Genomic DNA, 22,288 nt, shown 5'->3' with positions numbered 1-22,288 from the left:
GCGCTCACGGGGAGGAATTTCCAACAAGAATTTTCGTGCCGTTTCAGCACGGCAGGAAACCAAAGAGAAACGAGGCAAAGCCTGGTTCTATAAAAAACTCAATGAATTATAGAAAAAAAAGCCTGGGGGGGATGTTTCAGTCTCTGACAGCCCAAGGCGCTGAAGGAGGTTGAACGCAGAGGGACGACACAGAGCAGCTGTCCCCAGCGTCCCCGTCCCAGCACCCCGGTTCTGATGGGGTCACGCAGCCCAGCCGCCCTCTCCTGCACGGCAGGAGGGAGATGTCCCGCTCACAGCGCGGCGATGGCCTTGGCGGCGACACGGCGGCCCAGGGGCAGGCTGAGATCCGTGATGGCCAGGACGATTCTAGGACTGGACATGGTGGAGACTTTCACCAGTTCTGAAACCTGCCCGGAGAGAGGAGAAACAGAGTCACAAAGGTGCTGGAGACAGGAGGGCAGTGGGACCCGCCAGGACATGTCCGTCTGTCCCATGGGAGCGGGGAGGAGGATCTCGCGGCTGCGGGACTCACCATGGTGAAGGGCATGAACTGGAGGATGCTGCCGCGGCTGCCCTGCTCCAGACAGTCCACACACTCCTCCATGAACCACTGGACAAACTGGGTGTGGGTGCCAGCGGTCTTGGCCCCCAGGATGGAGGAGATGAGCAGGAAGAGGTTTGCTGAAACGAAATGAAAGCCCTTGAGGTGCTGGAGCGAGTCGAGAGAAGGGAACGGAGCTGGTGAGGGGCTGGAGCACAAGTGTGATGGGAGCGGCTGAGGGACCTGGGGGCTTCAGCCAGGAAATGGCCTCAAGTTGCGCCAGGGGAGGTTGAGGTTGGATCTGGGGAACAATTTCTTCCCCAAAGGGCTGTGGGGCATTGGAACAGGCTGCCCAGGGCAGTGCTGGAGTCACCATCCCTGGAGGGCTGGACAGACGGACATGAGGTTCTCATGACATGGGGCAGTGCCGGGGTGGGGGAACGGTTGGACTCAATCTTGAGAGTCTCTTCCAACCAAAATGATTCTATGATTCTATGGCGTGGAGACAGGGAAATACCAAAAGCCAGGTGGGTTCAGGGGACAGGTCCCAACCAGTGTCTCAACACGGTTAATCCAACCCCAGGGCCAGATCCCAGCACCGGGTACCCCCCCCAGGTTTACCAAGCACCCTGTTGAGCGGGTCCCTCATGCTGACGGTGTGAAGCTGGGAGGCGGAGAGCGAGGTGCTCATGGAGCGATCTGTTGGGGAGGAGAACAGGCGTCAGGCTGGAATGGTCTCTGTCTCGGTCACCACCCCATTCCGCTGCGGTTCCAGCAGCTGGAACAGTTCCCCACACATCCAGGGATGCTCACAGCGGCCCGGGGAGGGCTCCACAGGCTGCCCTGGGGTTGTGACACTTTACTCTTGCACAAGCCAGTTTTATTCCAAACCTGACCAAGATTAACGACATCCCCGGAGCGCGAGCGAGCCCGGGAGCTGCGCCTCCCCGCCGGGGCTTAATTGCAGCGCTGACTCGGCCCTGACGCTGCACGAGGGCACGAGCGGAGTCACGCGATGTCACGAAGCACAAAGGAGGGGAACGGCTTCTCGGCCAAGGCGAAGCAACGCGCACGCCGCACATCCTGCAGCGCAGCCGGCGGGGCGGAGCGAGCCAGATGTTCCACAGCTGCACAGCAGCGTGAAAATCTCGCTCTCAGGGTACAATTTAGCTGCTGGAGCTGTGGCGATGGACGAGGAGGGAATTTTAGACAAAGCAAAGGGGTTTATCCAAGCCAGTGAAGCACCACTGGGTGCACCTGCGGGACAACTGGGACATCTCCGATGGGACAGGAGCCTCTTGTGCAGACCCAGAGTACACAACTACTGCCAAAAATCAGCAGGACCCACCTTGTGCTGCTCTGAGGATGCTCATGAAAAGAAAAAAGCCCTCCCACACTTTTCTCATGGAATCACATGAGTTACGTGGCCGCAGGAAGCGGTGTTTCCACATCGGGGCAGAGAACAGCCCAAAAAAAGTCCTGAATGTCACTGGAAAAACGTGGAAGTGCCTCAAAAAGTTAAAAAAAGATAGTGAAATAAAGGGAAAAGCCCGTATTTCGACAATAACGAAACCAACAAAAACCACAGGTTGATGTGATGTGTTGAAAATTAATAAGTGAAGAGTAATTTAGGATAAGGGCATCAGGAGAAATAATGAGTGAGGAACGTCCTGACTCACTGCCCAGGAGTGCAGACGATGTACGTGGGAGCGGTGACAGGACCGGGGGCACGGTCACCCCCCGGCACATCCGCTGGAGCTGCTTGGACTCATCAGCTCCGCTCGCCGCCTTGTTCACAAGAGTGGAATTTGGGGATGTAGCCACAGCCACCCGGAATGTCACCTCCTGCCACCCGTGCTGCAGCACATCAGCCCCCCGGTCCCACATGGATTGCCTGGGGGTGACAGGGCTCTAAAAAACAACCCCCAAGCCCCTTGTGCGCAACTCACTGGGTTGGGTGGAAAGGTCACGGCGGGGGATGTCTGACCTCGGCCCCTTTCCAAAGCTGTTCCAATCAGAGCAATCAAGAGCTTTGACCTTTTCTAAGAGCAAAAGCTTCACGAGAACTCAGCAAAAGACACTTGAGTGCTCTACATCTCTAAATCTTCACCTGAGAGGCTTGTGACAAGAAGTGTTTTTGTGCCAATACACATTTCACACCCTGAAAGGAGCGGCGAGGCGGGACGGTGCCACCCCCCATCTGCACTTACTGGGGCTGGAGAGGATGTTGGCGTCTTCCTCGTTGGAGCTGAGCAGGCGCATGAGCTTGGAGGGCTGCGTGTCGTCCAGCGGGAACAGGCTGATGTAATCCTGGGGGAAAAGGGGGTTCAGCTCCACTCTTAGGGGGGTCCCGGCCCCCCTCCCCATGGCAAATGGCCCCCCCGGGCTCTGCACAGCCCCACGGTCCAGAGCTATGATCCTCGCTCACCCAGAGCACCCCAACCTCGGCCAACCCCATTCAGCCCATCTCATTCCAAACTCTCTCCCCCAGAAAAGAAAGGAAAACAAACATATTTTAAGGCCAAAGGACTTCAGACAGCCCTGAGCACCCAGTCAGGTCTCTGCTGCTCCTGCCACCACCGCCTCCTCGAGCAGGGACCCTCCAACCAAACCCTGTGTCGTACCAACCTCAATGTCCTCTCGGTGCCTCTTCTTCTGCCGGGCGGACGCTTGGCCCTTGTTGTGGGAGGAGTAGGAGCTCAGGGCACACCAGACGGAGAGCCTGGGGACAGAGGAGGGACACTGCCAGCCCGCCCCAGTGACAGGGTGCGAGCAAAGGGGGGTCATGGAATCACAGAGTGTCCTGAGTTGGAAGGGACCCACAAGCATCATCGAGTCCAACTCCTGTCCCTTATAAGGACAACCCCAAAATTCACACCATGTGTCTGAGGACGTTGTCCAAAGACAGCAGAGTCTGTAGCGTGTGTCAGGACAGAGGATCTCCCCATCCCCACCCGCCCCAAACGAGAGGGGGCCCGTGGGTCTGGGGTCTTACTTGGCCAAGGCTTTTCCCGGTGGGTCCATGAGCGTGTGCCACTTGGAGGAGTCGGTCAGCAGGTTGGGAAGGATGTGACCCAGCAGGGTCAGTGTCAGCTGCTGCATGTCCAGGCAGAAGATGGCATAGAGCAGCTCCACGGCCCGCAGCGTGTGCTCCTTCCGCGTCTCCTTCAGCAGCTCCTGCGAGGCAGAGGGCAGGGCTGAGGGACACACGGGCACGGCTGGGTCTGTCCCGCTCGCATCCAGCGCCAACCCAGTACAAGCAGGACTCCTGAGCACTGGGATCATGAACTGGACCGCCAGTTCCATCCTCAACACCCGGCCATGGCGCTGGGATTCGCAGCCACCTGCCTCACAGAATCACAGAGTCGTGGGGTGGTTTAGGTTGCAGGGACACCTGTAGATCCCCAGCCCCACCTGCTCACGCAGGGTCCCAGAGCAGATCACACAGGATCCCAGGGGGTTTGAATGGCTCAGAGAAGGAGACTCCACACCCGCTCTGGGCAGCCTGGGTCAGGCTCTGGCACCACAAAGGAAAGAAGTTTCTCCTCGTGTTCAGATGGAGCCTCCTGTGTTTCAGTCTGTGCCCGTTGCCCCTCACCTTGGCGTTGGGCACCGCTGAACAGAGTCTGGTCCATCCTGACACCCACCCTGAGATATTTATCTCATCGATAAGACCCTCCTTCACCCCGTACCTTGACCAGGTTGTTGCAGAACCAGTAGACACCCCCCATGTGCAACAGAGTGTCAAAGATGTGGATGGAGCGACTGTCGACCCAGCCCTTCTCCAGCACCTTGGTGAACACGCTCGTTAGCACCTCCTTGATGGGCTTCTTGGGGGGCAGGAGGTTCCAGTAGGGAATGGTGTCCATCCCCGTAGAGGGGAACTTGATCTGTGTGGCCGTCTGCTGCAGGACGTCCGCACACATGTGCTCCAGGATGGAGCTCATGATCACCACGCTGCGGCAGAGAGAGACGGGCTCACGCGGGCCCTGGGGAGCGGAGGAAGGACAGGCACAGCGAGCCAGGACTCACCGCTCGTTGTAGAACTGCAGCGTGTTCTCGCTGTGCAGGGGGGTGGCCAACTGGCGGATCATCTGCAGGGACTTCTCGCGCTCGTCCAAGCCCAGCATGCGGACGTGGGCCACCAGCCAGGCCACGGCGCACACCACCATGCTGCACACCTTCCCCTTGATGTTGTCCGTGATTTTCTAGGGGAGGAGATGTGGAGGTGGATGAGCACAGACACGTGGGGACACATGGGCTTCACCCCAGCATCACTGCATGTCTGTGGGTCCCGATTACAGGGTCCAAACCCTTCTCTCCTTCATGGGGTGGCCCTGCCAGCCCCACTGCCACCAACAGGGCCGTTTGGGACAGCATCAAGGGACCGCAGCTCCCCACCCAAGTCATGAAGGAGCCAGGGAGCTCCGCAGTGGCTGCAGCAGCGTTCAGGGTAGGAGAACAGGAGACCCCTGCCATGCACGACCCCCAGCCCCTCCCCAGGACACAGCACAGCGCTGGTGTCCCTGCTCTGCCCCACATATCTTCCCACCAGTCCCACCTGGATGGACTCGAAGGTAAGGACACCATTCTCCCAGGCGTTGAGGATCTCCAGGATGGCGGCTGAGATGCTCAGACACGCCTCGTGCCACTTCATCTGCCTGCCGAGGAGAGAGGGACCAGGGGAGGTCAGGCACTCGTTCAGAGCAACCACGGGGACAGGGAGGATTATAGAACCACAGAATGGTTTGGGTTGAAGGGACCTTCCCAGCCCCCCCAGTGCCCTCCCTGCCGTGAGCAGGGACATCTTCACCAGCTCAGGTTGCTCAGAGCCCCGTCCAGCCTGGCCTGGGATGTCTCCAGGGATGGTTCATCCACCACCTCTCTGGGAACCTGGGCCAGGCTCTCACCACCCTCGGGGCCAACAATTCCTTCCTTGTGTCCAGCCTGAATCTCCCTCCTTTAGTTTAAAACCATCACCCCTTGTCCTTTTGCAACAGGCCCTGCTAAAGAGTCTGTTCCCTCCTTCTTTTAAGTACACAAAGGCCACAATAAGGTCTCCCCAGAGCCTTCTCTTCTCCAGGCTGAACACCCTCAACTCTCAGCCTGTCCTCCCAGCAGAGCTGTTCCACCCTCTTGATTATTTTTGTGGCTCCGTTCTGGGGTGGCCGCCCCCCTCCCGCTCAAGCCGAGCTCTTACACCAGCTTCATCTCGGAGGAATTGTTGAGGAGGGCGACCAGGGACTCCACCTTGGTGGAGTCGGGGCGGAAGCAAGGGTGGTCAGGGTTCAGGATCTTCCCCTCCTCGGGCATGCAGGTCAGCATCCAGGTCTCGAAGAAGGGCACCTCACCCGCCGGGCTCGACTCCGACAGGATCACCTGCAAGGGAAGCAGCCCAGGGTCTGTCACACGGTCTGCACCCTGCAGGGACCCTGCTGGGGACCCTCACCCTGGGGTCGGACCCCTATCCTGGGGTGCTCATGGCCGGGGGAGCAGCGCCGCCCTGTGGCCTGCACGGAAAGGCAGGCACTGCTCAGCCCCCAGTAAGGCACTGGTTTCCAGTCTGTGGGCTGTGGTTTGTCCCCTCTAGCAGACGATTCCCATCCAGAGGACAAGGGCCCATCTCAGATGGGACACCAGCCCAGGACCAGCGAGCACAGCAGCGGTGTCACCACGTTCTGCCCACAAAGTGTCACTTGTCCCCCACCCTGCTCAGGGTCCCCAGCACTAACCACCCCACAGCTCCATGGGGTCAGGGCGCACAGTCCAGCTGGGAGGGCTCCCCGGGGGGGGACATAAGCTGGGAATCCCACATCCCCCCTTCTCCCTTCAGCTCGTTGTCACCCAAGGGACACTATTTTTGTCAAAAAAAACCCAAACAAGTTTTGCACAGCTGTTCAGCAGCAGCTGGTCAGGAAAGTCGCTGTGGGCGGGAGCGGGGGGATGAGATCTCAGCAGACAGCCCGGGCACGTCCGCTCCGAGCTGCCTCCAGCCAGGACCCCCCCTCCCTAGGCCCCCCCTCCTGCCTTTCGCTCCCTCTCAGCCTTCCCAGCCTTTCGGTATCGTTTCGCCTCCCAACACACACAGATGTCGAAACCTGGAAAGTTTTCACACAACCCAAGTGCTGTTTCCTGAGCGGGGCTGCGAGTTCCTCCTCTTGCTGGGGAGGGGCTGCATGTGCCTCCCCCCAGCCCAGTCAGCACCAAGCCAGAGGGAAAAAGCTGGGAAAAAACTGGGAAAAGGCTGGGGAAAAGCTGGGAAAAGTCCAGTGAGATCAGAGCCAGCCTGGAGAGGGTGTGGAGGCAGAGTTCACACTGATACGGTAGAAGGAGGCTGCAGCCACCCCTGCAGCGTCACTGGGCACAGACAGACCCTGCAATGGAGCTGGGAAGGAGCACAAGTGTGATGGGAGCGGCTGAGGGACCTGGGGGTTCAGCTGGAGAACAGGAGCTGAGGGGAGACCTTCTGATCTCTGAACTGCCTGAAAGGAGCTTGGAGCCAGGGGGGTCGGGCTCTGCTCCCCAGGAACAAGCGCCAGGAGCAGAGGAAACGGCCTCAAGTTGCGCCAGGGGAGGTTGAGGTTGGATGTGGGGAACAATTTCTTCCCCAAGGGGCTGTGGGGCATTGGAACAGGCTACCCAGGGCAGTGCTGGAGTCACCATCCCTGGAGGGTTGGACAGACGGACATGAGGTTCTCAGGGACATGAGGCAGCACCAGGAGTGGGTTATGCTTGGACTTCATGCTCTTGAGGGTCTTTTCCAACCAAAATGATTCTGTGATTCTATGCAGGCACAGATTTCTACCCGCGCCAGGTGAAAGGCACCAGGCAGTGCTGGTGGGGATGGTGGCAAAGTCAGAGCCCTCCGAGGACACTCACCTCCGAGCCATAGGTCTGGGCCACGTGGCACAGCATGAGGAAGGAGATGTCGAAGAGCAGGGCCCGAACTGGGGCTCCTTTGGCTGGGGAAGAAGAAACAAAGAGTTTGGGGATCTCCAGCCTCAGAATGAGGAGTCAGGAGCCCTGTGAGCTGGGGGGGGCCAGGACCCTGCTTCCCCCAGGCAGCTTTTCTAACCCCCAAGTGCTTGTGTGCAAACAAGGGCTATAGGGGATACACCAACTGCTTCCCCTCCACCCTGCACACCTCCCCTCGAGCCCTCAGAGCAGCTTTTCAGCAGCCCCAGAGCATCCCTGGGCTCCCCCCGCACCATGGAAGGTCAGAGCACTCAGTGAGTTTCATCACACGCAAATGCAGAGTCCTTATCTTGGGTTTGGTGCTGACACATCACCCCTTCCAGGGAGGGAGCCAGGGCAGGGCCAGCCCCAAGGGGCCCCACGGGCTGTGCTGGGGAGTGGGAGCTCTGTCCTGCATGCAGGGAACACCCCACATTTAGGATGCACATGCATGTGCCATGCGTGAGGGCAGTGGGTCCCCAGGACACAGATCCCCCCTGGCACCCGGCCACGTGCCCCCAGCCAGGCCCGGCACAGCTCAGCTCTTCCTGGCGCCAACGCCAGTCCCAGTTTAATCCGGTTAGGCCCCACAGTGTCCCAGTGCATGGCGGCGGGGGGAGCACAGCTCAAACCACCACACACACAGACAAGCAGGCACTTACAGCCTTCTCCAGTGATGTGTTTCGTGAACTCGTTCAGCCTAGATGAAGAAAGAGCCACAGGGAAGCGTTAGCACCATGTGAAACCTCTTGCTGTCCCCCAGACAGAGGGGGCTGCCCCTGCCCGCAGATCCCTCCCTGCACCACATCCAGCTCCGTGATCTGCACTGGGGGACCCAGTCCGGCTCCGCAGACACCCCCTGGCGTGGCAGGGACAAGCAGGGATGAGCCACCTCCTCCCCCTGCTCCCCTGCAGCAAAACAGGTCCAGCAACGCTGTGTTCTACCCCACACCCAGTCAGCCCAGCACTTGAGCGCCGTCCTCTCGCCAGAGCCGGCTCTGCCCGGCTCCACGGGGATTTATGAGCACGGCCCTCGCTGTACGGCAGCACAAACCCCCGAACTGAGCAAGCAGCAGCTGGGCTGGTGTAGTTAGAACTGCCCCAGGCTCCACAATTGAGGAAGGACATGGGTACTTAAAAGGGGTGAGACATGAGGAAGGAATTGTCGCACCCAAACTGTTCTGTGATTCTATTCTATGATTCTATTCTATCACGCAGCCCCACGCGCGCTGGTGCGTGTGCTCTAACCAGGACACGGGTGTCTGGGGACCAAAGGTGCACACACAGCGAGCGCCCTGGATCTGAGGCTGCGTCGGCACTTTCAAGTTCTCTTAATACCCTTAAACCAACCCGACTTCCATCCTCTGCCCTGTTCACACAGAAGCTGTGGGGCGCAGCCCCCCCTCAATCCCAGCCTTCCCCAGAGCTCTGCGCTGCAGAGACCAGAGCCTGGGGAAGAGTTTGGGTGGGACTGCCTGTTCACCCCAGCCCTGCTCGTCCCCAGGAATGGTGTTGCCCAGGTGGATACTCACTTGATGAACTTCCGAGCAAAGGATTTCAGTTTGCCCGTCGCTGCTGCTGCTGCCAGCAGCAAGTCCAGGCTCTTCCCAGACAGCATGTGGCCCAAGACGCCCAGCAAACCCTCGGGGGACGTGGAGTGATCCGCATCCATGGTCTACAAAAAAGAATCATTTTGGTTGGAAAAGACCCTCAAGCTCATTGAGTCCAACTGTTCCCCCACCCTTGGCACTGCCCCATGTCCCTGAGAACCTCATCTCCACATCTGTCCAACCCTCCAGGGATGGTGACTCCAGCACTGCCCTGGGCAGCCTGTTCCAATGCCCCACAGCCCTTTGGGGAAGAAATTGTTCCCAAGATCCAATCTAAACCCCCCCAGCTTCCTCAGCTGCTCCCATCACTCTTGTGCTCCAGCCCCTTCCCCAGCTCCATTCCCGTCTCTGAACTCACTCCAGCACCTCAAGGTCTTTCTTGTTCCGAAGGGCCCCAAACTGACCCCAGGATTTGTGGTGATTCTATAAGTACAGGAGGAGATGTGGCACCTCCCAACCCCCTGGCTGGCTGGTGAAGCTGCTGCTGCTGGAAATGGGCTCTGGGGCTGAGCCCAGACAGCTGCAGGGGGACTCACCTTCAGGATGTTGGTGACAGTCGGTTCGGCCCTCAGGATGAGCCCCGGGTTCGGCTGGATGTTGGCGTTCTCTGCCGATTTCAAGTGCGGAGCGTGTTCTCTGTCCGCTTGCCTGAGGGATACACAACAAGGGACCCGTGAGGAGGGATTTGTCACCCTTGCCCGCTCCTCCCTGCCCCTCAGCCACCTCGCACCCACCTCCACCATCAGCACCCCCCAGCTGCCGCTCCGAGACGACAGACTTTGCCACACTCATTCTGTCCCCAAAAGCAAAGCCACATCCCTCCGGGCCACGGTGTCCCAGCTGCAGGACAGCCAGCGGCATCACAGCTGGTCCTTTATGTTCCCCCCACAAGAAGGCCAGCAAGACAAGGTGCTCCAACCCAAAATTTTGAGGAGGCTGTACCGTTTCTCGCTCAGGTTTTCCATGTTGGCCTCCGACAGCAGCCCCTGCTTGCTGCACTCCTGCAGGAGCAGACTCATGCAGTTACAGCTGGAAAAGAGAGGAGAACGTTAGCCCGAGGGACAGCATTCCCGGAGCATCTTTCTGGAGCATCTTTCTGCTGAGGAAAGGCTGAGAGATGAGGCTGTTGAGCTGGGGAAGAGAAGCTGAGAGGGATCTGATCAATGGATCAATATCTCAGGGTGGGTGTCAGGATGGACCAGACTCTGTTCAGTGGTGCCCAGCGCCAGGGTGAGGGGCAACGGGCACAGACTGAAACACAGGAGGCTCCATCTGAACATGAGGAGAAACTTCTTTCCTTAGCGGTGCCAGAGCCTGGCCCAGGCTGCCCAGAGCGGGTGTGGAGTCTCCTTCTCTGAGCCATTCAAACCCCCTGGGATCCTGTGTGATCTGCTCTGTGACCCTGTGTGAGCAGGGCTGGGCTGGGGATCTACAGAGGTCACTCCAACCCCAATCCCTCTGACATTCTGTGATTCCTGCTGCCCTGGGCAGTGCCGCAGGGTCGGGGGATTCCAAAAGAAGTGTTGCCAGGAGCTGCCTTGTCACCCCGCATCGCGTCTCCCCACAAAGAGGACAGGGTTGAGAGGCCACAGGCTCAGGGAGCTGCAGGTCAGCCCTGGGCACAGCAAGGACTCACTTGCATCGCTGATCTGCTTTGTCAAGGAGAGGGGTCAGCTTCAGCAGGAACTCGAAGGCACTGTTCACATCCTCGGTGAAGTCCTGCCGTACAAAATAGCCAAGCACTCAGCTTGGAGTGCTGCTGACAGAAGCCCACCTTCCCCTCCCATGCTGCCTCGTCTGTTAGTGGAAGATTGTTGGGACATGGACCATCAGAGCCCAGAGACAGGGCTCTGAGCAACCTGATGTGGGTGAAGATGTCCCTGCTCATGGCAGGGGTTGGACCTGATGAGCTGTGAAGGTCCCTTCCAACCCAAACTATTCAGTGATGCTATCACCACCACCATCATGACAAACACACCTCACCTGTGCGCACAACACGGCACACAGCTCCAACCGACAGCCCTCAACACTCACCTTGTCCCCTTGGGGATACTTCTTGAGTTTAACCAGGACCTGGGGGATCTGAAAGACACAGGGCATGGCTGTGACTGAGCGAGGTGGAGCCCACTCTGCAGTCAGGCCCTCCCACAGGGACTCTGTCCCCTCGCCTCCCACTCCACAGGGTCCTTCCAGTGTCACAGGGACCTGCGGGGCTGGGCTCTACCTTCAGGAAGGTGAATGCTGTCCACTTCAGCTCCTCCGTGCCCTCTGGGGACTCGATGAGCCCCACAAAACAGGCTTTCCAGATCTCCAGTATGAAGAGTGGCGAGGGGATGCGCTGCAGGGTACACAGACAAAATTCCCCCAGTGCAAACAAAGCAACTCCCCAAAAATGCAGGTAAACCCTGAACCCCCTGCAAAAGTGCTGATGGGCTCCCACAGCTCCCCAGGGTCAACACAGGGAGGTCCCCAGTCCCACAGCCCCCAGGACAATCCTGAGCAGGAGAACAAGCTGTCACTTCTGTACCTGCATCCTCTTCACCATCATCAGCTGCTCAACCAGGAGCTGAGTCTCTCCCGTGAGGTTCATGGTCCCCTCCAGCAGCACCACAGCGTGCACGGTGGGGAAACCGGTCTTGTTCAGCTGCTCGGAGTGCACCGAGAGCATGGTAGGGATGCTGGGTAGAAAAGAATAGCACAGGGTCACTGGAGCCTTGCAAGGATGGATCCTTGCTCCTCCCATCCTATTCTCCCTCCCTGGCCAAGCCCCAGACCTTTGCTGTCCTGCATCTCCATGGGACAGGACAGTTTGTAGCCCCAACGCCCTGCAGAGGAGCCTCTGGGGACAGCTGAGCCCCCCGCGTCACAGCCAGGGCCCTGGGAGCAGCTCTGGGGACAATCCAGAGCAGGGACAGCAGCTCTGGTGCGACCAGAGCAGCTGGAGGACAGCGAGAGGCCCCAGGGCTGCTGGAAGAGCAACCTCTGGGTAAGACTCTTGTGCAGCAAGTCACTGCTAGCCCTGTCCCTTCTCCTGCCCCAGGGCCAGGGTCTGAGCCGGGGAGGGAGAGGGAAGCAGAGAACCAGCGTGGGGGGACGCAGGAGGCTCCCAGCCCCCAGGCGCGGGGCTCAGATCCATTTTATCATCCCTTGAGCCCACAGACAGCAGCACAAAACTACCTCTTGATGAGGGAGATGCAGTTGTCAGCCTGGCTTCGCAGCGGGGAGTTGCTGAGGCTGCTCAGGTTCTCCCCCAGCTTGACAAGGGATTGCTCCACGGCGCTCCAGGAGGCTGGGGAGGGAGGGCAGGCGCTCAGCGGGGGGACAGTGACACACTGAGAAGCCGGGCAGGCAGCACAGAGGGTCTGCCAAGGCTGGGGGCTTGCAGTGAGCTGAATTCAGCACACCTCTGCGAACCCAAGCCAAGGGTCTGCGTGTCACCCAGCAGCTCCTGCTTCGGGCCTGGCACAGGCTCCTGGCCAGGCACAGGCACCGAGCCGAGGTGCTGGGCTGTGCCAGGCACGCCAGTGGAACACGGGCCCCACCGCGCGCCCAGGAACAGCTCCCGCAGCCTTCACATTAATTCTGCTCCTCTTCCGAGGAGGGGAGGGGGCAGAGGGTGGCACGGAGCCAGGGAGGAGACGGTTACAGCAACAGGGCTGGAAGATGGATGGGCTTGGAGCTGCAGGGACAATGCGGCAGGAGCTGGGCAGGGGGAAGGGAGAGGTGACAATGACATCTCCCAAGGGCCAGCAGGAAGCCCCGGCAGTAGCCACGGGCAGAGCGTTGCCGCAGGGCAGGGCAGGGGTGGCCACGTACACGTCTCCTCCAGCTTGGCGATGTGGATCAGGGCACGGTTCTTGGTGCTGCTGAGCATCTTCTCCAGCCGCTCCAGACACAACTTCAGCTGGCTCTCGGCCGCTGCCTGCTCCAGCGTCTCCTTCACCCTCTCGGCGTAGACAGCTGCGCAGCGCAGGAGCCAGTTGAGGGCACTCATCAGCGCCCGGCAGAGCCCGATGCACTCCTCGGCTTTGCCGTGGCAGCTGGGAAGGGGAAGAAAGCGGGACCATGCTCACCGTGGGCTGGGGAGCTGCCTCTGGGGAAACTGAGGCACGGACACAGGGATCCAAACCCACATCCCGAGCTCCCAGCCCATGTGCTCAGCGGCTCTCAGCTCCTCTGTCGCAGATCCCACTGTACTCAGCCCGCCAGCATCCATCCCGCTGTGCCAGGGGAAATAAAGCCTCCCCAGCACGGCCTCCTCTCTGACCACTCTACTACAGGGAAACTTTCCAAGCCTCTAATCAAATTATCTTGCTAAGAGAGGCTCAGCATTGATCAATGTGCTGCAAGAGGTGAACGCTTTCCCCTCCTGATGCACAAATCATTGCGGCCAGAAGTTTTGATCAAATTAAGCAGAGGATGAGATTAAGCAAGGGCTGGATTAAGCAGCCGGCTCTGCAGCAACATCTGTGACTGGTGCATATTCATCGCTGCTGCTTCATTTCATCTAATTGAAGAGCTGCTACCTTCAGCTTTCCTTCTCCCGCTGGCCCTCGCCACAGGCTCTCTGCTCCAGCCTCCCAGCAGAGGCTGTCAAGGGTTAACAGGAAGATTTCTGAGCTTTCTAAATAAGTTTTTGTGGCCTGAATTGTCTGGGCTCCCCTGGGTCCTGCAACACCAGCGGAAGAGCACGAAGCAAAACAAGGCAGCTGCCTGGGGCAGCGCAGGCAGGGCAGCGAGCGCTGGCAGATGGGGACACTGCAGCCAGGGCCTTGGGAAGCTGCAGAAGCCACACAAGAGAAATTAAATGCTCTGAGGGGACAGAAACCCTCAGGCCACAGGGCTTACGCCCACCTGTGAGCCGGGCAGGAATATCACGGCAGAGGTGTTTAGCCCAGTACAGGTGGGTTTCTTGCAGCTTCTCACAAAGCTGGTGGGGTTTTGGGCTCCATCCGCGCTGGCATTTGTGTGGCAGCCCAGCCTGGAGTAGCTGGAGGGGGAATGGACGCAGGGCTGGAAGGGAAAACGTGCCTCCCCCTGCTGAGATTAGTATCCTGGGCTCAGCCAGGCCCCTCCACGTCCCAGCACCACCCGTGGTACCACCCAGGGCCAAGGCAGCCGGGCTGGAAGGGCCACACAGTACCTGAGGCGGTCACAGAACATGTCCATGATCTCCAGCAGTGACTGGACACACAGATCCCGGGAAAAGTCATCAAACTAGAGCAAGTGAACAAGAAAGGATTTCAGACGGGAGCTGCCAGGCCTCAAAAACCAATGCAACCCCTTCCTCCACGCGCTGTGCTGGGCGCTGCCAGCTGCGGGACACTCGCCCTGGCATCTGCCCAGCAGCCACTCCAACGAGAATTAGGTCAGGGCTGTCGGACGGCCGCATCCTGCCCTCCCAGGGTTGCGGGAGGCAACCGGGCCACGGCGGCGAGGACAAGGCTGAGTTTTCTCGGCAGCGGTGGCCTGGGCTCCGCTCCGTGCCGCGGCGGTGGCCCGGTGCCAGCCCCTGTGCCCACCCCCGGCTCGGCAGGGGCTGGCGGCGTGTGCCAACAGCCCGGCTGGCCGTGGGGCTGATGGGCAGCAGAAGTGCGGCTCCCCGCCTCCCGGCAGAGCAGATGGGCCACCCCGCCGGGCCGGAGCTTGCCCGCGGGTCTGCTCTGTGCCCACGCTGCTCTGAAGGAGGAAAGCTCGGCTCTCAAGGTCAGTTCTCTGCCTGCCCGGCTGGAACGGGCAGCCTGTGCTGCTTGGAACGAACCTGCCACGGTGCTCTGTGCTGGCCGGCCGTATGCTGGCTCTGCCCTCCCCCGGGAGCATAACCACCCGCCTGGATCGGTGCTGAGCCCCACTAGAGGGGTCCCCATCCTCACCAGGGCTTCGGGTGCAATTAGGGCACAGCTCCGAGCTCAGCCTGCGACACCCAAAACAAGACCGGCACCGCGAGGCTGCCAGCGCCCTTCTCCCCCCAGTAACCACAAGGAGTGGGGAGGTGAGAAATTCTTCTCCCTTAAATTCGTCTCCCTTCAGAACAGAGCTCGCCCTGACAAAGCAAGCGCCCAGGGAGGGTGAGGGGCCTGACGCAGCTCACGAGGGGCTACTGCTCCCCACAGAGCAGCCCCAAATGCCGAGCAGAGGGCTCACCCCCATCGTAGCGGCACAGGGGCGCCAAGCACCCGTGGGAAGCCACAGTGGCCACGGCTTGGCACTGGCAGCCCTCCCTTGTGAGCAGCTCCCGATCCCCGCGGCGCTGCCAGCACCGCCGGCCACAGAGGGACGCGGTTTCTGGCAGCCGGGTGTGGTTTACACATGGGCCTGCGGGGCAGGAGCTGCCAGGCCCCACACGACGGAGGAACGAGGCTTTTACACCCGTGGCAGTCCCCAAAGCCAGAGAGGGACCGGGCAGGCACGGCAGCAGCCTGTCCCCAGCGGGACACAGAAGGATTCGGGCACTAATCTGCGCTGTCTGACCGCTGCTGACTCAGCAGATGATGTCATTTTCCACTTGACCTATATTCGGTGAGAGTTTTGGGGTGGGAAATGGATATGCGGGTCATAGGCAAAGAGAAAAGCCTCCGGCAGCACCTGTCAGAGCCGTACCTTGCTGATGGCCGTCAGGACCGTGGAATAAGACACCATCTACAAGGGAAAAAAGAAAACACAACACAAAAGCAAAACGAGCGCGGTGCAGCAGCGTGTCAGCGGGTGATGTTTGCCAGCGCGGTGCTGGTTGCCGAGGAACGGCAAGGTCAGGGCACGGTCCCACTGCCTGTCACCGCAGACGGGGCCAGGGCGCTGACCCGGCACAAATCCAAACAGACATTTTTAGGTGATCGTTGATTCGTTTCACACAAACTTTAGGCGGTATTAAAGGAAGAGCAGAGCTCACGGCAAGCACGGAGGCTCTCGAAGAACAAGGATTTCCAGCCCGCGTGCAGCCAGGCGATGGGCAGAGGGTGTTTACAGAAATATCCCCACCTGGGGTAGGTACTGAGCCCTCTGCTGCACATCCAAACCCAGAAGAGGCACAGATGGGAGATTAGGGGTGTCTGCCCGCCACCCGCTTGCTAACTGGGGCCATGAGGTGACACTGGCAGTGTCTGTAGCACGAGGAGTGTCATTACCTGCGAGCTGATAGCATATTTCAGGTAGGACAAGATGAGTGGGTTGGGTGACGGCCCAATCATGGCCTGTTCGAGAAGAGCCTCTGCAAGGGAAGGAGAGGGACCGGGTCAGCACATAAACGGTGTGGGGACCTGGAGACACACACACATGCTTTGCCCTCAGAGAACCACTTTGGTTGGAAAAGTCCCTCAAGATCATTGAGTTCAGCTGTTTCCCCCAACCCTGGCGCTGCCCCATGTCCTGAGAACCTCATGTCCGTCTGTCCAACCCTCCAGGGATGGTGACTCCAGCACTGCCCTGGGCAGCCTGTTCCAATGCCCCACAGCCCTTTGGGGAAGAAATTGTTCCCCACATCCAACCTCAACCTCCCCTGGTGGAACTTGAGGCCGTTCCCTCGCTGAACCCCCAGGTCCCTCAGCCGCTCCCATCACACTTGTGCTCCAGCTCCTCCCCCAGCTCCGTTCCCTTCTCTCAACTCGCTCCAGCCCCTCAAGGGCTTTCTCATTGTGCGGGGCCCAAAACTGACCCCAGGATTCGCAGTTTGGCCTCCCCAACACCCAGCACAGGGGAATAGGTGGCAAAGACAAACTGTGCCAACTGCAGCATCGCGCTTCCCTGAAATCGACAGAATCCCACAACTTTCTAATCCCCGATGGCAAAAGCCGGTAAATAATTCAGGCAGCGTAATCAGCCTCCTGCTAACTCAGCTCTCCACGGGCACCCCGGTCCCAAAAAAAGCGCCTGCCGCTCTCTGAACACATTCCCCTCCCTCCCACGTCCTGCCCAGGAGCTTCTCACATCCTTGCACTCCTGGGGCTGAACTTGGGGCAAACAGCCCCGCTCAGTGGGGCCCAGCCCGGCACGTCTGGCCCTCCCTGCCGCCGGCTGCCAGCCCGTGGCTGCTGCAGGGGCTCTGCCCGTCCTATCTGCTCAGTCAAGCCTCTAATTGACCATTTGAACTATGTCAGAGTGCAGAAAGCACCTCCCAAAAGCAAGCCCCGGGCTGTAGTGCAGGCTCTAAGTAGGTCAAAGCACCCAGATGCAAGAGGGGGCAGCGGTTGTTCAGGAAATCATCACCCCAAAGACGAGGAGGAGCAGAAACCATCGCCGGATCCCGACCGCGGCAGCAGGAGACTCCCTGGGTCTCGCTTGAAGGCTGAGACCGCGGCCAAAAGCGTCTCAGCTCGAGGACAGAAGGCTGATGGCAGCCTTTCCCCTCCCCATCTAATCAGGGAGCGCCAACACGAGCCAGCCACACGCTGTGACCCACCGCAGACGTGTCAGCGCGGATTTGCCAGGCACTGCCGCGATCCTGCCAGCCCGTGCCAGCTTTTCCTCCTTTGTAGTTGAAATCTGAAAGGCAGGAGCTTGGGAAAGGGACAGTTCTAGTGCTGTGTGGAGCGGGGAGTGATTGTTACAGTCATTAGGGCCTCGGGAACAGCTTCCCTGTGGGCTCACAACAACCCCTGCACTGCCCAGGACGGTGTCGGTGTCACATCCTCATTTTTAAGCTCCTTTTTGCAGCGGGGTAAAAAGGGACCTGGCTCCTTCCCCGCAGTGAACCCTGGGCTGCTGAGTTCTTCCCTGGCTACAGAGAGGGGGACAAACCCGGCCTGAGGAGCTGGTTTGACAAAACCCATCATCACGGGTCAGACACTGCCAGAAAAAAACACTTGGTGGGATGGAGAGAGGAAAAAAGGACCCATCTGAGAAAAGTCTCCCCCTTGGTAGGGTGAAGAGCGCTGCTGCCTGTGCCAGGGCTACTTCCCTTTAAATCCCTCGGTGCAGCAATCCTCAGGCAGCGCTTGGTTTATTTACCCAGGATTTGCAAACACACACTTGCCGTACAGGGAAAAACAAAAAGGAAAATCGAGCAACAAGTTTCTATAATTGGCACAAAAGCCTGGCAAATCTTTAAACCGTGGAGCTCAGCAGGTACCAGCGTTTGGCAGGATTTGTGTCAAATGTCCTTGAATAAGGGCAGGAGAAGAAAGTCCAATAACCAGGGGTGGGAAGCAGCCTTCGGAGCAGCACCTGGCTCCTTTGCAGCACTTTCCACTCCTTTGGCCAGGCACATTGACGAGGCAGACAGGACCATTATCCCCTCTCGGTGGGGAAAACTGAGGCAGCTGGCGGGAACCTGCGTGTGGCCGGGTGGTGAGTGGTGCTGGGACAGAGCCGGGGGTTGTTCAGCCTGGAGAAAAGAAGCCTCCGGGGAGAGCTTACTGAAGCCTTTTAGTACCTAAAGGCGACTTACAAGAAAGCTGGAGAGGGACTTTTTCGCAAGGGTGTGTAGCAAGGGGACGAGGAGTGATGGCTTTCAACTGAAAGATGAGAGATTTAGGTTGGATATAAGGAAGAAATTCTTCCACCTGAGAGTGGTGAGGCCCTGGAACAGGCTGCCCAGGGAAGCTGTGGATTCCCCATCCCTGGAAGTGTTCAGGGTGAGGTTGGACGGAGCTTCGAGCCCCTGGTCTAGTGGAAGGCGTCCCTGCCCATAGCGAGGGGTTGGAACTGGGCCATCTTTAAAGTCCCTTCCAACCCAAACCATTCTGTGATTCCACGATCCCAGAGCTCTGCGCCAGCAGCATTGCAGCACCTATCACTGCAGCGATCCCACCACAGGCTGAGCTTTAGGCCAGCTTAATCGCTAGAGCTAGGCAACAGGTCTACCAAAGCCAAAAACCCCATCCCCACACCCCTGTGCTGCCCCCAGGCCCACATTCCCCCCAGCCCCACGTCCCCCCCAGCCCCACATCCCCCCCTCAAGCCCCACATCTGCTCCCAGCCCCACATCCCCACACCTGCCAGGTTGAGAATATCCCAGGTGGCTCCACGGGGGAAGAACTTTTTCATGTTGATGGCCCACTGGTAGTCGCTCCAGCGCTCCTTCCAGGCCTGCAGGATGGCCTGCTTCAGGTTCACCACCTTCATGGCCGCGACCTGCGAAGGGAAGGGCGCTCAGGGCAAGGCTGACAGGTTTTTGGGGAGCGGGGGGGAAGGATTCCTGACCCCTCTCCGCAGGGGAGAGGCAAGAGGGGCTGAGAAGCCCAACGGCTCCTGAGGGAAGGGGAAGCCTGAGCCCTCCCAGGACGTTGGGGGAGACTCCGGGGTCGCCCCCCACACCAATCCCGCCCGTCCCGCCGCCCTCACCTTCCCCCGGCACCGCTAAGCCCGCCGAACGATCCCCTCAGCGGCTGGGCACCGCCATGATGGCACCCGCCAGCAAGCCGGGCGCTGATTGGGTGCTGAGGAAGGGCGAGACGCGGGGGCTGCTGGGAGTTGTAGTTCGGAGCGGGGCGCGGGGGCTGCTGGGAGTTGTAGTTGGGAGCGGGGCGTGGCGCAAAGAGGGTGCGAGCGCGGGTGTGCAAATCCACGCGTGTGCAAATCCACGCGTGTGCAAAGCCGTAGGATGCAAGCATGGTGTATGCAAACGCATGGGTGTGCAAATGCATGAGTGTGAAACACGGGTGTGCAAAGACACGGTTGTGCAAAGGAGTGGCTGTGTAAACGAGGGGTGTGCAAAGGTGTGGTTGTGCAAACAGGGTGTGAAAGGCGTGGCTGTACAACGGAATGGGTGTGCAAAGGCAGTGTGAAAGGTGTGGTGGTGCAAAGGGATGGGTGTGCAAACAGTGTGAAAGGCGTAGCTGTGCAAAGGTGTGGTTGTGCAAAGGAATGGGTGTGCAAACACAGTTCGAAAGGTGTGGGGGGACAAAGCCATGGGCGTGCAAACAGTGTGAAAGGCATGGCTGTGCGAAGGAATGAGTGTGCAAACAGTCTGAAAGGGGTGGTTGTGCAAAGGCATGGATATGCAAACATGGTGCGTGCAAAGGTGTGTGTGCAAAGGCATGGGCGTGCAAGCACAGTGCATGCAAATACTTGGGGGTGCAAATGTGTGGCTGTGCAAAGGCGAGGTTGTGCAAACACAGTGTGCAGAGAGGCCTGGGCGTGTCAACACGTGTATGTGTGTGTGTGCACATGAGAGTGTGCATGTGCCCGGGTGTGTGCCCAGATGCATGTGTGTGCACATGCACGCACACACGTGAGCGCGGGTGTGCGCACAGCATGGGAACGTGCAAACTCAGAGGTGTGAACATGGGGCTGCACAGAGGAGCAGGTGTGGATGCGGGTGTGTGTGTGTGCACACACGCACCTGGGTGTGTGCGTGTGCCGCACACGCGTGTGCGCAGGTGTGCACACAGACACGCGTGTGCTGGTGCATGTGCAGGCGCCCACGGGCAGGCGTGCACAGATGCCCGTGCATGCGTGGACACACAGATGTGCACAGATGTGCCCTCAGACACGCGTGTGTGCACATACGTGAACCAACCGTGGGGCTGGGCCCCCCCCACCCCCATGCGGTACCAGCAGCTAAAAATATCCCCAACGGCTGCCTCGAGCCATCGCCACGGCAACGGGAGGATGGGGAGCGGGGCTGGGGGGGGCGGCGGCCCCTCAGCACCCCCCACCCACTGTCCCCAACCCCCCCTCCGCTCGGGGGGGCTCAGAGGCCCCTTAATTCCCCGGTGAATCATTCATGGGGCCGGGGCGCTGCAAATCCCCCCGCGCCGGGGCCGGGATTAGGCGGGCGAGCAGCGGCCGAGGGGCCCCGGCAGCGGGGGGGGCCCATTCATGAGGAGGGATTTCCTGTGCAGGGGGGGGGTCCCGCTCTCCGCAGCTGCCGGGGGGAGAACGGGAGACCGCGGGGGGGGTCCTGGGTAAGAAGTGGACCAGAGGTGCCCCCTTTGGATAACACTCCCCCATGGCAAAGCACCCCCAAACCGGACCCGGGCGGGGCGGGGGGGTGTGGGATGCGCACAAGGGGTCCCAGCCCCCCCGGGCTGGCGCGGGGGGAGGGCGTCGAGGCTCCGGTCCCGGCCTTGGCAGGACGCCCCGGCCCAGCTGCCTCCAGCCCCAGGGCCGGGGGGGCCGGAAGGGGCCGGGGCCGTTCCCAGCGCCGGGGGCAGGCGGGGGGCGAGTGGGAGGGGGGGCCGGCGCGGGGGCTTCCCCTTCCCGCGGGGTAACCGGGGCAGCCGGTGCCGGTCAGTGCGGGGGGGACACACTTGGGCGGTTCCCATCCGCCTCCACCGGTGTTTGGGGGGATGTGAAGGATTTGATTCCCAGGAGGGGCTCCCAGAGGGAAGGCATGGGGGACACACACAGCCTGGGATGGGGGACACCCCCACGGGGCCACCTGGCCCCCCAGCTGGTGGCAGGCGCTGCCCGACGAGGGCATCCTGTGATGGGGATACAGGCGCTGGGCTGCACCCAGTGTCACCCCCTTCCCGGGGGTGCGGGGGTCTCCGGGGGGGCCCAGCTGGGCCGTGCCGCCCTGCTCGGGCTATATATAGCGGCTCCGCGCCGCAGAGCAGCGGGATGAATTTTAATGAGCTTGTTCCGGTCGACTGCATCGAGCGCCATGGCCCCTCCATGTCCCTTGTCCCCCCAGCCCGGGGTCTGCTGCAGGGCATGGGGTCCCCAACGTGCCCCGCGGGCACAAAGAGGCTTGGGAGTGACACTGGGGGCAATTCACAGGCTCATTGCAGGGGCTGGGGAACAGGCCATGGGTGGGAGAGGTGCCCATCCACAGCCCAGGGGGGTTGCAGTGAACCCCAACCCTGCCTCAGTTTCCCCCAGGAATGGATGGTGCTGGAGGGCGACAGAAGGGGGGATCTGGGGACACAGCGCTGTGCTGAGGTGGCCAAGCCCAGCAGGCCGGGGGGGACAAGCTCAGCCCCGACCTTATCGCGGGCAGACGGCATTGCGGGGGGGCGGCTGCAGACACGCCGTGTTTGCCGAGGATAAAGTGTACAGTACAGGCAGGGGCCGGGCCGGGAGTGCCGCCCCCCCTGCTCCTGCCCCTGCCACGCTGGCGCCCCAGCTGCCACCAGCCGTGGGGCTGGGGGGCCCGGGGTGCTGCAGGGACCAGGAGTGCCATGGGGACCGTGGGTCCAGGGGGGCCACAGGGCTGTGGGAACCAGATGCAGCACAGGGACCAGGGGACCATCAGGACCAGGGGGGCCACAGGGACCACAGGGCTATGGGTGCAGGACACCCA

The 22,288-nt window shown here is 60.4% G+C and overlaps 1 protein-coding gene and 1 non-coding gene across 2 annotated transcripts; both read right to left on the bottom strand.

Annotated features, from left to right (window-relative positions):
• Positions 1-85: 85 nt before the first annotated feature.
• Positions 86-19,481, bottom strand: MED24 (mediator complex subunit 24). Its single transcript, XM_065856465.2, has 26 exons — positions 19,384-19,481; positions 19,035-19,173; positions 16,230-16,312; positions 15,706-15,744; positions 14,249-14,322; positions 12,922-13,145; positions 12,283-12,394; positions 11,633-11,783; positions 11,330-11,443; positions 11,140-11,187; positions 10,742-10,824; positions 10,048-10,134; positions 9,642-9,753; positions 9,028-9,170; positions 8,158-8,195; positions 7,421-7,503; positions 5,742-5,920; positions 5,103-5,202; positions 4,574-4,749; positions 4,234-4,498; positions 3,537-3,718; positions 3,170-3,263; positions 2,752-2,851; positions 1,163-1,240; positions 533-681; positions 86-407 (listed from the first exon to the last, which is right to left on the bottom strand). Exons 2-26 carry the CDS (start codon positions 19,162-19,164, stop codon positions 291-293), a joined length of 2,961 nt encoding a protein of 986 aa, XP_065712537.1. The 5' UTR covers positions 19,165-19,173; positions 19,384-19,481; the 3' UTR covers positions 86-290.
• LOC136112042 (small nucleolar RNA SNORD124) lies at positions 7,743-7,846 on the bottom strand. The gene has a single exon (XR_010652795.1). It is a non-coding gene; the product is annotated as a small nucleolar RNA SNORD124 (small nucleolar RNA).
• Positions 19,482-22,288: the final 2,807 nt, after the last annotated feature.

Source organism: Patagioenas fasciata, chromosome 22 (assembly GCF_037038585.1).
Source record: "Patagioenas fasciata isolate bPatFas1 chromosome 22, bPatFas1.hap1, whole genome shotgun sequence".
Taxonomy (NCBI): domain Eukaryota; kingdom Metazoa; phylum Chordata; class Aves; order Columbiformes; family Columbidae; genus Patagioenas; species Patagioenas fasciata.
The sequence above is the reverse complement of the archived record's forward strand: the minus strand, read 5'-3'. Positions and strand labels throughout refer to the sequence as shown.